General features: G+C 40.0%; 1 protein-coding gene across 3 annotated transcripts in view; it reads left to right on the top strand.

Annotated features, from left to right (window-relative positions):
• RBM33 (RNA binding motif protein 33) overlaps window positions 1-14,270 on the top strand; it is a 138,804-nt gene that overhangs the window by 18,699 nt on the left and 105,835 nt on the right. For all 3 annotated transcript variants that reach the window (XM_041753776.1, XM_041753775.1, XM_041753774.1), the window contains exon 2: window positions 7,954-8,032. In XM_041753776.1, coding sequence (XP_041609710.1) covers window positions 7,954-8,032 — 79 coding nt within the window. The remainder of the gene's footprint in view (window positions 1-7,953; window positions 8,033-14,270) is intronic.

The following is a 14,270-nucleotide window of genomic DNA, read 5'->3' as shown; positions in this document are numbered from 1 at the left end:
ATCAGTTGTCCATGTATGTTCTGGACAGACTATTCTGTTCCATTGGTCTATTTGTCTATACCAACACCACAGTTTCAGTATTACAGCTTTCTAATACTTTTTAAAATCAGGCAATGAGAGCTCTCCAACATGCTCTTTTTTTTTTCTGAATTGTTTAGGTTATTTTAGGTCCTTTGTATTTCAATATGAATTTTAGAACCACTTAAATTTTGGGGGGGATGCCTGGGTGGTTGAACGTTTGCCTTCGGCTCAGGCTGTGATCCCGGAGTCCTGGGATCAAGTTCTGCAGCAGGCTCCCTGTGAGAGCCTATGCCTATGTCTCTGCCTTTCTCTCTGTGTCTCTCATGAATAAATAAATAAAACCTTAAACAAATTGTTAAGGTTTTATTTGTTTGAGAGAAGGCACGAGAGAGCACAAGCAGTGGAGAGGAAGGCTGCCTACTGAGCAGGGAGCCCCGCGGGAGGATTGATCCCTGGACCCTGAGATCATGATTTGAGCGGAAGACAGCTGCTGTTATAACCAACTGAGCCACCCAGGTGCCCCTAGGTCACTTTTTAAATTTCTACAGAAAAGTTGCTGGGATTTTTGAAGAGATTACATTAAATCTGTAGATCAATTTGGGGAGAATTGACATTTCATTTTTTTTTTTTTTTAAGATTTTATTTATTTATTCACAAGAGACAGAAGCAGAGACAAAAGCAGAGAGAAGCAGGCTCCATGCAGGGAGCCTGATGCAGAACTCTATCCCAGGACTCCAAGATCACACCCTGAGCAGGCGCCCAACTGCTGAGCCACCCAGGTGTCCTGAGAATTGACATTCAGATAATAATGAGTCTTGATTTATGAACAGGGTTTACTGATGTGGAGAGCAAAGGCAAAAGAAACATAGAAAAAATTAAATCGCTTTACAACTTGGAGCCCAGTGACAAATCTGTGGGACAGGCAGGGTGACCACCCTCCAGGAACTCTACTGCCTGGAAGTCAATACTTTGCTAGAGGCAGAAGGCAACCTTAGCTTGCCATTAGCCTGACCTCCAGGATGCTGGGAAAACCCCTCTGGAAACTTCTTTATCTCTGTCCCCCGCCCCCCCAATATATATTAGCAGTCATCCCCTGGGCATATGGCCTACCGATACACGTCTTGAGGGTCTCATGAGCATGGCTTCCCTGGACTGTAGTAAACGACTCTTTCCTAACACCAACTAGCCCCTCAAGGTCTGGAAACCTTGCTTCCCAATTCCTTAGCGACCCCTGCTCTCTTTCACCCCTCCCCACTCCTCATGACCCCCCTGCATCTCTCTCTGCCTGCATGTCTTGTCCATGCTTTAATAAAACCATGCGTTTTACTGAAGATTTCTCAAGAATTCTTCCTTGACCCTTGGCTCTTGAACCCCAACATTTCACATCACTGTCACTTCATTTACTTAAGTTTTTCTGTCAGCATAGTTTCATAGTTCTTAATGTACAGGTTTTTCACACCCTTTTTTCAAATTTATTTCCAGTATTCCATATTTTTTGTTACTGAGAATTTGGTTTTTAATTTAGTTTCCAGTTAGTCATCACTTGTATGTAGTAAAACTATTGATATTTTGGTATTGATCTTAGGTTTTGCAGTCTTGCTTGATTCACTTACTAGTTTCATTATTTTTTGAAGATAGATTCCATGTGATTTTCTATGTAGTTGGTCATGTTTGCTGTAAATAAAGACAATTTTACTTGTTCCCTTTCTGTCTGAATTCTTTTTCTTGTCTGGTTTCACTACATAGAACTTTCAGGACAGTGCTGGAGTGAGGTAGCTGGAGTTAAAATCCTCATCTGATTCCTAATCCCAGGTTGAAAGTGTTCGTCTCTACCTCTGTTCCTAGTTTGGTGAGGGGTTTTATAAGGAATGAATATTGGGCTTTGACTAACACTTGTTTTACATCTTTTGAGGTGATAATTAGATTTTCCATTTGTAGTTTATTAATATATTACATTTTTAAAAAAATATTGATTAATTTTTGAATGTTAAATGAACTTTTCATCCTTGGGATAAACCCATGTGGTAATGATGTAATTGTCCTTTTAATGTGTTACTGAATTTATATATTAATTTTTTTAAAAGGAGTTTTGCACATGTGTTTGTGAGAGAGAGTGGTCTAGTTTTGTATTTTTTTTCTTTTATAATGTCCTTGTCAGTTTTATACTGGTCTGATAGAAGGAGTTTGAAAGTATTTTTCTTTTTTTTTTCAAAGTAGTTTTCAAGTCTCAATTTATCTCATCTAATCTTTATTATTCCTTTTGCCGTCTTTTGGTTTAGTATGCTTTTCTTTTTCCAGTTTCTTAAGATTTAAAGTAAAGCTGTTGATTTGAGGTCTTTCTTTGTTAGTATAGGCATTTACAGCCATAAATTTCCCTCCCAGGTACTGCTTTTGCTTCATCTCATGAACTTTGTAGTTGTAGTTTTGTGTTCCTTTGTCTCAGGGCACTTTATTTCCCTAGTTATTTCTTCTTTTACCTCTTGGTTGATGAAGTGTGTGCTTAATTTCCACATATTTATGGAATTTCCACTATCCTTCTATTAACTGACATTAATAGGTATAAGTGAAGTCTGTTCCATCTCCCACTCTACTCTGGGCTGTGGAGACCTCTGAAATCACTCCTAGTTTTATTATTTTAGTCGGAGACTATGCTTTGTGTGATTTTGACCTTTTTAAAAGTTAATTAAGAATTGTTTTATGGCCTGACATATATCCTTGAGAATTTTCTATGAAAACGTGAGAACACGTGAGAAGAATGTATTCTGTTGTTGGGTTGATTGTCCTGTATTTGTTAGGTCTGATATCCAGTATAATCTCAACCATTATATGTATAAGAACTGTGAGCTCAGATTCATTGGTGAGGGAACAGAGAAAAAGGACTTTAGCATTTCTTTTTTGCAATTCAGTAAGCTACACAGAGTCAGCTAGCAACAGATTCTTCCTATTTTTGTTTATCTGTGAGTATCTTTATTTCATGTTAATTTTTGATAGTTTTGCTGGTTCTAGAATTCTTTGAGCCCTTTCTTTGCTGACCGCTCTGTCTGATGAGAATCACCTGTTAATCTTACTTGAGTTCTCTTGCGATGAGTTGTTTTTCTCTTGCTGTTCTTAGAGGTTTTTCCTCGTGTGTGAAACATTTTGACTATGATGTTTGTGTTTATTCTACCTTAAGTTTGTTGGGCTTTTTGGATTTATAGATTAATCCATACCAATAAATTTGGGAAGTTTTCAGCTATTCAAATATTTTTTCTCTTTTTCTTCTTTCTTCTGATACTCCTATTACATTTATATTGGTGTGCTTAATGGTGTCTCACATTTCTCCGAAGCTATATTCATTTTTAAAAATTTTTTCCTTTTTGTTCTTTGGATTGGATAATTTTTTTTTTCTTTTGGAGATTTTATTTATTTATTTGAGAGAGAAAGTGAGTGAGTGAGAGCACTAGCCCGGGAAGGACAGGGAGAAGCAGACTCCCTGCTGAGCAGGGATTCCCTATGGGGCTCAGTCCCAGGACCCTGGGGTCATGACCTGAGCCAAAAGCAGATGATTAACCAACTGAGGCACCAGGTGTCCTGGATAATCTCTTTATTTTTAGAATACAAATTCTTCTTTCAACTTAAACCTATTGTTGAGCCCTTTTGGGGAATCTTTCATTTCAGTTTTCAATTGCAGAATTTTTTTTTTTTAATAATTTCACATCATGTATTTGATGGGACAGTGTTACCATACTTTCCTGTAGTTCCTTAGTCATGTTTCATTTAGCTCTTTGAATTACTTAAAACAGTGAGTATCTAATTCTTTCATAGGCAGTTTCTGTTGCCTGCTTTTTTCCCTCCAGTGGACTATGGGTCATGGTTTTTTGTTTGTTTGCAAGTCTTGTGATTCCTGTTGGAAATTGAACATTTTAGATAATGTATTGTGTCAGCTCTGGAGCTGATCTCCCTATTTCCCACCCCTGGGCTTATTACTATTTGCTTGTTTACTTGTTGGTGACTGGCCAGGTGTTCGTGAAGTCTGTTCCATCCCCTACTCTACTCTGGGCTGTGGACACCTCTGATACCACTCCTCAGAGGCCATAGCCTTGGGCATGTAGTTATCCTGGGGTGGTGGTGTGTTGGCGGGGCTATTTCTGATCACACTTTCAACAATGTCCTGGGGTATAATTTGCTTTGTAAACCGATGCAGTTAAATTCATGCTCCTTTGATTGAATGGTGTCTGAGGTCAGTGAAATCTTTTTTAACCCAGGGGGGCCCTTCCCACCAGTCTCCCCATTTCATTTCTCTCTGGCATGCTAGGTAGGTAGTTCAGGCTTTAGCTCCAGTGACTCTTAACTGTCCTTCCAGTTAGCTATCCAAAATTATCACTGTTTTTGAGAGTACCTTTTGGCCAGAACTTTTTTGCGCCCTGTTCCATGAAGTCAGCTCCTCAGAGAGAGTTTTGGATGGAGTTCTGTTGTTCTAAGCCTTGCTTTTCTCCCTTGGGGAAACCCGGAGTCAGAGCTCTTGGGCTGTCGGTGGGGACCGTGGTGTACTTGTCTCTGAGTGACATCCTCACTTCAGAGCTGAGTGCCTGGATGGTGGGGCTGGAAAGGAGGGCGGAGTAGTTCTAGGTATCTTTGGCTGGCTTTTCTTGGTGTGAAATCCCATGAGCTAGGTCCGTTGCTGCCTGGACTCCAGCAGCATCTCTTAAAGGTAGGGCCTGGATGGATGAAAGGAGCTCCTGCCTCTCAGTGGCACTCCTGCAGAATTCAGCGCAGGCCTGTGCAACAGGGGCAGGATGAGGAATGTGGAGGGCTGAGTTCTTGGCTGTACCAATCTGGAGCAAAGTTGAAGCCCCACTGAACTGGGAGGTAGAGAAGGCAGTAAGAGGTACTGATTTAAAAGCCACAGATTCTTGCAGTTCTTTGAGCAGATTTCTTAAAAAAGTGTTTTTCATTTGATGCCTTTAGAATTTTCATTTCTTGCCTTTAGGATTAATTCCAGAGACTTTAAATGGTCATTTCAGTAAAAATAATTCTTACCAGTTTCACAGGGAGTGGGGTTGTACCATCATGCTGGATGTGGCATTCCTCAAGGTTACCAGTTTTCTAATACCTTCATCCTTAAAGTTTTCTAATACCTTCATCCATTTTTAAAAAATCATTTGTTTGGGACTGTATGGTTGGAATTAATGTATTATTACCTTATTAGAACTTGATTATTTAGTTCGTAGCCCTAGGCTGGAAAAATTCCTGGGGCGTTCTTGGTGTTTTTATGATCTGACCCCGCTATGTAGATTCTCTCTGGGGAGGTGTCTGTCTGCTGCTGCTCCTCAAGGCTCTTTGCTCGTGTGTATATATCTAAGAGGAAAAACTTTTGTTCCAATTATTTGTTTTTCCTAATTAAAATTTAAAATGATATAGGAGATGTACTCTATGTGAGATATACACTTGATAGGGGAAAAATGTAAAATGTCTTGTTAATATTTTCTGTTTTGGTTACATGCTATAATATTTTGGATATGCTAGGTTAAATAAAATATATTGTTAAAATTTCACCTGTTGGGGGATCCCTAGGTGGCTCAACGGTTTGGCGCCTGCCTTCAGCCCAGGACATGATCCTGGAGTCCCGGGATCGAGTCCTACATCGGGCTCCCTGCATGGAGCCTGCTTCTCCCTCTTCCTGTGTCTCTGCCTCTCTCTCTCTGTGTCTCTCATGGATAAATAAATAAAATCTTAAAAATTTTTTTTTTCACCTGTTAAAGTTTCATTCCTTTTACTTTTAATGTGGCTTCTAGAAAATTTGTAATTATATGTGACTTGCATTTTATTTCTATTGGTCAGCAATTCTCTATAATCTCTACATCACTTAAATGAGGTCTTTGTTTTCTGTGGTTAATTTGGAAAAATGTAGGGAGTACAAAAATCATATAAAAGTATCTTAACTTTTAGCAAAGCATTAGTTTTTTTCCCTTCATGTAATTGCAGTAAGGATATATACTGAAAACTTATTTTGTATGGAAAATATCTTATTAAAATTTACAATTTAAAAAAAATTCTAGTGTTAGTGATTTTTCATGCCTGATAAGTGTTCAATAGCACTTTGTACTTAAATTTTTTTTTAACTTTTTTTGAGAGCAAGAGCATGTGCATACGACTAGGATGGGAGGGCAAAGGGAGAGAGATTCTTAAGCAGGCTCTATGCCCAGCATGGAGCCTGATGTAGGGCTTGATCTCACAACCCTGAAATCATGACCTGAGCTGAAACCAAAAGTCAGAAACTGAACCGACTAAGCCACTCTGGTGCCCCAGCATTTTTAATAGTTACATGTGGAATTTCTGTATTTAATCAATTTATTTATTTGGGTACTGTGTACTTGATAGGGGTACATGATGAGGTAGGGCCTTCTAAGTCCCTCCCCTTCTTTAGGGGGTCTGGGATGGAGACTGCGCAGAGGGCAGGAAATTCTCAGTGTGTTGGAGGATAAGTCAGGCAAGGACTCTCCAGCAGCTGAGGTCCTCTCTCTTTTTCTTGTGCCCCTGCTGGAGGTGGTGGTCAAGGGGGCTCTTACTCCATGAAGGCCATATAGACCATAAGGTCCACCACTCAGGTGCTGTGGTCAAATTCATTGTCGTACCAGGAAAGGAGCTTGACAAAGTGATATTGAGAGCAGTGCCAGCCCCGGCATTGTAGGCCCACTGACATGTTGGGGGCTGGGGACACAGAAGGCCAGGCCAGTGAACTTCCCACTCAGCTTAGGGATGACCTTGGCTACAGCTTGGTGGTGCCAGAAGAAGCAGGGATGATGTTCTGGGCAGCCCCTCGGCCATCACACCACATCTTCCTGGAGGGGCTGTCCACAGTCTTCTGGGTGGCAATGATGGCATGGACCAATGGCCATGAGTCTCTCCACAATGCCAAAGTTGTCATGGATAACCTTGCCTAGAGTGGCCAAGCAGTTGGTGGTGCAGGAGGCATCGCTGACAGTCTTGAGGGAGTTGTCATACTTCTCATGAATCATGCCCATCGCAAACATGGCGGCTTCAGTAAAAGAGGTAGAGACGATGACCCTCTCAGCTCCACCATTCAAGTGAGTCCCAGCCTTCTTCATGATGGTGAAGACCCAAGTGGATTCCACAGTGTACTCAGTACCAGCATTACCCCATTTGATGTTGGGGGATCTCGCTCCTAGAAGATGGAGATGGACTTTCCATTGATGACAAGTTTCCCATTCTCAGCCTTGATTCTACCATTGAATTTGCCATAGGTGGAATCATACTGGAACACCCCACACCATTGGGTCTTGGGTGCAGCTGACACTGCACAAGAAGTGGCTATCTGTCAAATAGGAAGGAGCAGAGAGCCAGAACTTTTACCTCTTAAAATCTTATGTTAGGAATCCTTAAACGAGTTGTTTCAGTACAGATTTTCCTCAACTTATGATAGGGTTATGTCCTGATAAGCCTGCCCTAAGTTGAAAATACTGTAATTTGAAAATGTGTTTAGTACGTCTAACCTGCTGAACATTGTAGCTTAGCCTGGCCTACCGTAAGGCAAATTGTGTAACCCAAAGCCTATTTTCTAAGAAAGTGTTGACTGTGTTATATAATATATTGAATGCTGTACTGAAAGTGACAAACAGAATGGTTGTGTGGGTACAGATGGTTGTTAGTGTATTGGTTGTTTATCCTATGATCCCTTGGTTACTTGGTGCTGTGGCTGCTGCTGCTCACTGCCCAGCATCCCAAGAAAGTATCATACTAGTATTGCTAGCTTGGGAAAAAACCCAAATTCAAAATTTGAAGCATGGTTTTTACTGAATGCATATTGCTTTTTCAGCATTGTAAAGTTGAAAATTCTAAGTTAAACCATTGTAAGTCAAGGACCGTCAGTATTTGAGTATCTATGTCTATTTTAATTTAGTAAAACTGATTATCATGGCCTCTCTTTCACAGATGATGACTTTGACCAGTTTGATAAGCCTGGTGCAGAGCGATCTTGGAGAAGAAGAGCTGCAGATGAGGACTGGGACAGGTACCTAACAACTGGTTACTTGTAGTGCATGCTGATTTATCTCATTCTGCCACTTGGCTCTTCAGGGATTGCCCCCCCCCCCCCTTTTAGGATTTTGTTTTTAAGTAATCTCTGCACCCAGTGTGGGGCTCCAAATCACAACCCCAAGATCAAGTGTTACATGCTCTACCAACTGAACCAGCCAGGCATCCCACTCTGCAGAGATTTTTACGAGAACAGTATGTTGGCCAGCAGATGCTCTTTCCCATATGGGTCTGTCGCTGCTGGGCTGAAGTGAGGGCAAGGGCAGGCCTTCCAGGTGGAAGGCTTTCTGGCAGGCTCCCATTCCAGGCCTGTATTGTCTGTAGGGCACTGGTTATCCTGTATCCCTTTGTTTTTACACAGTGATGAAAATGATTTGGTGGACCCCAGAGCTATTATTGCCAGAGTTCTTTTGTTGTATAGCTTACTCAGTATTTGGCTAGACTTTAAAATTTTTGCCAATTTAATATGTGTATGATAGTACTTGACTGTAATTTAAATTTGTATTTCTCTGAATACTAGCAAAGATGAAAATATCTTCAGGGATACACACACATGTGCACTGAAAGTTAAAAACGTTCAGAGTAGTGATAAATGTCAATTCTGCATAGTGATTGAAATTACTGGTGAGTGGTTCTAGTAGAAGTTAGAGGGACACATGCTGGGAGAAGTACAGGGGGGCATATCTGGGCAGTGGGAGATCTAAGATAAGGATCATTCTTTACATGTTTTTGTTTTTGTTCTTAAAGATTTATTGATTTTAGAGAGAGAGATCTGGGGGGAAGGGCAGAGGGAGAGAGAGAATCTTAAGCAGCCTCTAGGCCCCTGCTCAGCACTGCCTGACATGGGGCTTGATCTCACAGCCCCAGGATCACGATCTGAGCCAAAACCAAGAGTCAGATGCTTAACCGACTGAGCCACTCAGGTGCCCCCTATGCATTTCTTGGCCTCTTAAATGCTGTGTTGAAAATGTAAAAAATAACCTTGTAGTTAAAGTCACAAAGTTTAATAATAAAGGTAAAAATAGGCCTGAATATTAAAAATGACAATGGTCTTCTATAGTAGAAAGAAAACCTGATGGGCATTTGAAAACTGTGATGCTCCAGGAGTTTTACAAAATAATCTACATTAAAAATTATATACATTAAAAACTTAACAGCCTACATAAAGGTGTTAGTGGCTCCTAGGCAGTCTATAAAAAATTACTTAGAGCTTACAACAGAGTCTATAAGAGAAATGGCCCTACCTGAAGTAATGACAAGTAGTTTTGTTTCAAAGATTGTGAGGGGGAGCTGAATAAATATCTTAGTAGTTCACTCACCATTTGGATTTTCTCTTCTGTCAGTTGTTTGTTCATATCTGTGTGTATTTTTCTTATTGTTGTTTGTCTTTTCCTTATTGATTTTAGGAATTCTTTATATTTGCTGCAATTTACTTTTTGTACTTGAATATCTCTTCCCAGTCTGTGACATGTGTTTCCTTAAACAATAGCCTTCAGATGGATTTTTATAAATAATATAATCAAATGTATAACCTTTTCCTGTATGGCTTTTATTTTTTTATTAAAATATGAACAGTGTACTTTGGAATCATTTTAAGAGTTAGAGGAATGTTGCAAGAGTGACACTCTCTCATGGGCCCCCAGACTTGCAATTGCCTCCTGCCACATCCGCTATCCTCTCTGCTCTCTGCACACCTGCTCACTGAGGCTGTCCTGTTTCCCCACTCCCCTGCACAGTGGTCTGCAGGCATCAGGCCAGGCCATGTGCTTCCCATGTACCTCAGTGTGTACTTTTACTCGTGTGTTTCCCAAGGACATTCACTTACATAGCCACCCTATCACTTCAAAATCATGTAGTTATTAACAAACACAGAATTGTGTTTTTTTAATCTATAGTGGTTATTCAAGTTTTGACAGTTCTCCCAAAAATGTGCTTTATAGCCAAAAATTAGTTTCTTTTTTTCTGATTCAAGTTTCAATTCAGGATCATACAGTGCATTTTGTCCCCTCTTTATTCATCTGGAAGAATTATATATCCTTGTCTCTTATGACTGACATTTTTGAAGAGGACAGGCTCTTTATTTTGTAGACTCACTCTCAGCCTGGATTTGCAGAGCTAGATTTAGGTTATATATAGGAATACTAGTTGGCAGTGTGGTGGCCTTCCCAAGGGCATCACTTTCAGAGGTTTGTGATGTTGGTCAAAGTGCTTTCCACTTTTTGTCCTTAAGATATTCTTCCCTGTTTTGTGTCCTGGTATATTTTGCATGTTCCTATGAAAATTGTGAAGTATTTTTATTTTAATTTTTTTATAGTTAAGATATATAATTAGCCTGAAACTGATCGATTTTTAAGTTACTGAGAATTTCAAGACTATGTGAAAATAGAAGGGTACAGTGTACCCAGTGTGTCATCATTCAGCTTCAGCAGTTATTGTTATAGTCAGTCTTGTTTTATCTATAATCATCAGAGATATAAGTTCATCTGAAAATATTTCAGGTTGTATCTCTTTAAAAAATGAAGGATTTACAAAGACAACCACAATAGAGTTCTATTTTGAAAAACTCCCTGAATTGTTAATGTCTTATTACTGATGATCTCTTGGAAGTACCAGGGTATCACACACATCACAGTGTGGCCGTGTGTCTTTATGCTCTTTTACAGTTTGTGGAGTCCACATTATATCCCTAGATTCCAGGTTTCCAGGTTATTGGTAGACTTTCCAAGTGTTGTTTCATCTATAGGTTTTCCTGCATTTTTTTTTTTTTCTCTGCAACTTTTTAAAGAAACAAGGTGGTTTGTCTTATGGAGTTTCTGCTTTTGCTTATTGTATTCCCTGGAGTGTTTTTGGTGTGTTCCTTCATCTCTTGCGTTTTCTGTAAATTAATAGGTCTAGAAGTTGATAGGTTTACGTTTGAAAATGGGCAGGAGGATAGATGATCCAACTTACTTCCGCAAACTACTTGGCTCCTTTGAGGTTCTAAATAAGTGTTTGATTCTTTATTTACCGGTTTTCAAAATATGAGTCGGTTCCTACATCCTCCAAAGGTGGATTTAATTTTGAATCCTTTCCAACTCATAGATTTAAATACTACATTTGTATTTTAATCCATTGCAGTTGTTATTTTTATTAATATTTGGACCATTCCAATATCTGTTCAGTGGGTATTTCAGTTGTCAAGAAGTTAGTTGGCTTTCTGCTGTCATGGAATTGGGTTTGGTTGTAATGTGAGGCAAAGCTTCGGTTTTTCTCATCCTCCCTGGCCTGAGTGGCAGCTCTTCCATCTTAATTTATGAACATGTGCCTCCTTTCTTCACTCATTTTCAGTGCATGTTTACATATGGAGGTTCTGTTATCATGTATCACAGCCTCTTCCATGTACTCTCTCCCATAATAGAGGGAGAAATTTGAAAATTAAGGAGAAGAGTGAGTCAGAAATTATGATCAGCTCTTACTGCCATGTTGCATTAATGGTATATTTGGAAGAACATGTCATTGTTGAACCAGCGCCTGAAGTTTTTAAGTTTTTTTTTTCTTTTAAAGATTTTATTTATTCATGAGAGACAGAGAGAGAAGCAAAGACACAGGCAGAAGGAGAAGCAGGCTCCATGCAGGAAGCCCACCATGGGACTTGATCCCAGGTCTCCAGGATCCCGCCCTGGGCTGAAGGCGGCGCTAAACCGCTGAGCCACCTGGGCTGCCCCATTTTTAAAGGTTTTTTGAGGGATGTGCTCATATTAATCTGTATCCATATGGGTGAAGGACAGCATACTCAAGTTGTAGCTGAAAGTGATGTGATGACAGGGCTCTTTATAGGAGAGGGTTGGTTAAAGAAGCAGTAGAAGTTGGTCAGTGCCCAGGGTGTAACAGCAGGCCTGAAGGGGAAGAAGTGTCTTAGAGCCCAGTGGGAGTTGCAGTGGTAGCAGCGGATGGGACTGAACCGTGCAGGTATAAGGGAGGGGGCAGCCTCTCTCCTGCTTGGGAAATGTGGGGTCATCCCATGGGCCAGGGCCATCCAGGGGCAAAGGCCAGAGAGCTTGCATGAGTCTTCCCAGAGAAACCTTCTGGAAAACGGAGTTGGCAGACACCCGAAGAGGATGGCCTGGAGAGGGCAGGCACACTGACATAACGGGCTGAGGGGCAGGGTTTGTTGTCAGTTATACTTGTGATTTTGAAAGGCTGCAGCCAAGTGGCTGACTACAAAATATTTGTTTCCTGAAAATGTCTTTCAGTATACACCTGTGTACTAGTAAAAGCATACTCTACAAGCTGATTGTCTCTAATCTTGGATAAGAAACATCTGCCAAAGAGGCTGTTCTACTCATGTAGTGATGATTGGTGAGAGCCCGGAGGAGTCTTGCAGTGGATTCCAGGAAGCCTCTTCAGACCGCCCTGTGCTTCTCTCATTTCCTGACCCAGCAGCGGTTGTTGGCCAGGGTGTAGTCTCTTTAAAAGGACTTGATTGGGCTGGTCATTCCCACTAGTTCATTGTTTTTGGTGACAATTGGTATAGTTTTGGTAATGCTTTATATTTTATAAATTCCTTTCTTCTTATGTACATCTTTTGCAAGGCTCCATCTTGATGATGATAGCAAGGAAGTAAATTTGCTTTCTGTGTGGGATTTGTGCATAGTAGTCAGGATTTGGACCCCGGAGCTAAAGCATCTCTGTTCACCTAAGGATTTTGCCACTTCCTAGCTGAGTGACCTTGAGCCAGTTAATTATTTAACAACTCAGGGTCTTTGTTTTCACATTTTAAAAAATGGGGGATGATGTAAATGTCTACATAATGGGATTGTGATATCAGTGAAAAAGCTAATACATGTGAAACAACTAGAATGGTTCCTGGACATCATATACTGAACGGATACTCACGATGTCTTTTGTGTTCGTATAGACCTAGGCCTTCAGTCTCCCATCCTGCTTTCTTATTTCATGCTGTTTTCTTTGTTGGTCATGGAAGCAGCTATTCTCCATCTCTGTGCCCTCCTCATTTATAAGTTTTAGTTTTCCTTTCTCTTCTTTGAAAAAATACTTTTTTTAAGTAAAATAAATGATCAAAGACTGATTTCTTCTTCCGTATATACCCCTTGTTAGCAAAAGGTACAGATGGGTTTCTAGATTTTTGCTTGTGTATTTACCAGCGCCTTTTTGTATTCTGGTTTTAAGAGTTCTCAGGATCCCATGGGCAGATGGTATTCCCTTTCATTTTCAGTTATTTAGAGTGATGGCATCGCATGGATTTTTGTCTTCAAAGGGGAGAGTGTCTGTTTTGGTCATATAGAATCAGTTTTCAAATGGGGTTCCTGTCAGTATTGTGACTAGATCTTTTCTTCCTCATCCATAGAGGATGATTGTAACACTGAAGATGCAGACATTGTAAATGAAAGCTGATTAGGTGATTTGTGGAAATGATGGAAGAAATTACATGTTATTCTCTGATAGTTGTCTTATTCATACATACAGGTCTGTGAAAAGATTTACCCCATGGGTAAGCTCTTGTCCTGGGTTCGTCTGTGCTGTGTGACTTTGGGCCAATTATTTAATCTCTTATTCTTGTTTTATCACAAAATGAGGATAAAGGGTTTATATAGGGTAACACGATAACAAAAAGGTGTTCAGTACATGAATGATTTGCTGAGTTATTTCTAGTTCTTTAAAGGTGGTGCATAGAAACAGGCATTTCTGTTATAACTCTGGTGGGCATTCCCATAAAGCCTGGTATCTGTAAAGTAGCACACTACAAGTAAACATGGTTTTTGGATAAAGTAGTGCTCAAAACCTGCAGAAACTTGTAACCAGAGTGCTTATAAAAAAGAGTAACAGCAATAATAAGAATATTGGTGCATTTGCACCTGGAAGCAGAGTCTGATTGTTTTCTCTTTCTAGATGTCATCCTTAAGACATCGGGTTCCCCAGAGCTAAGAATATATATTTCAGTGATATCCATCTTCATCAACCAAAAAAACAAAAAACAAAACCCCAAAAACCATACAATGGGAAATGTCTTTAGCTTTTTGATCTGGTAAGGGTTTTGAATTTAATTGTGACATAATCTGCTGATCACTTCAGAACATAAACATGCTGACAGAAAAATTTTCAGACTACTAATAGGACTTACATGTTACACAAAGGTCACTCTCTTAGTCACAGTGATTTACTTGTACGCTCTTACCATCATTGTTTTTTTTTTTCTCTTTTCAGTTTTGCACTTT

The sequence above is a fragment of the Vulpes lagopus genome, chromosome 4 (genome assembly GCF_018345385.1).
Source record: "Vulpes lagopus strain Blue_001 chromosome 4, ASM1834538v1, whole genome shotgun sequence".
In the NCBI taxonomy this organism is placed as follows: Eukaryota; Metazoa; Chordata; class Mammalia; order Carnivora; family Canidae; genus Vulpes; species Vulpes lagopus.
Note: the sequence above shows the minus strand (reverse complement) of the source record. Positions and strands in the feature narration are given on the sequence as shown.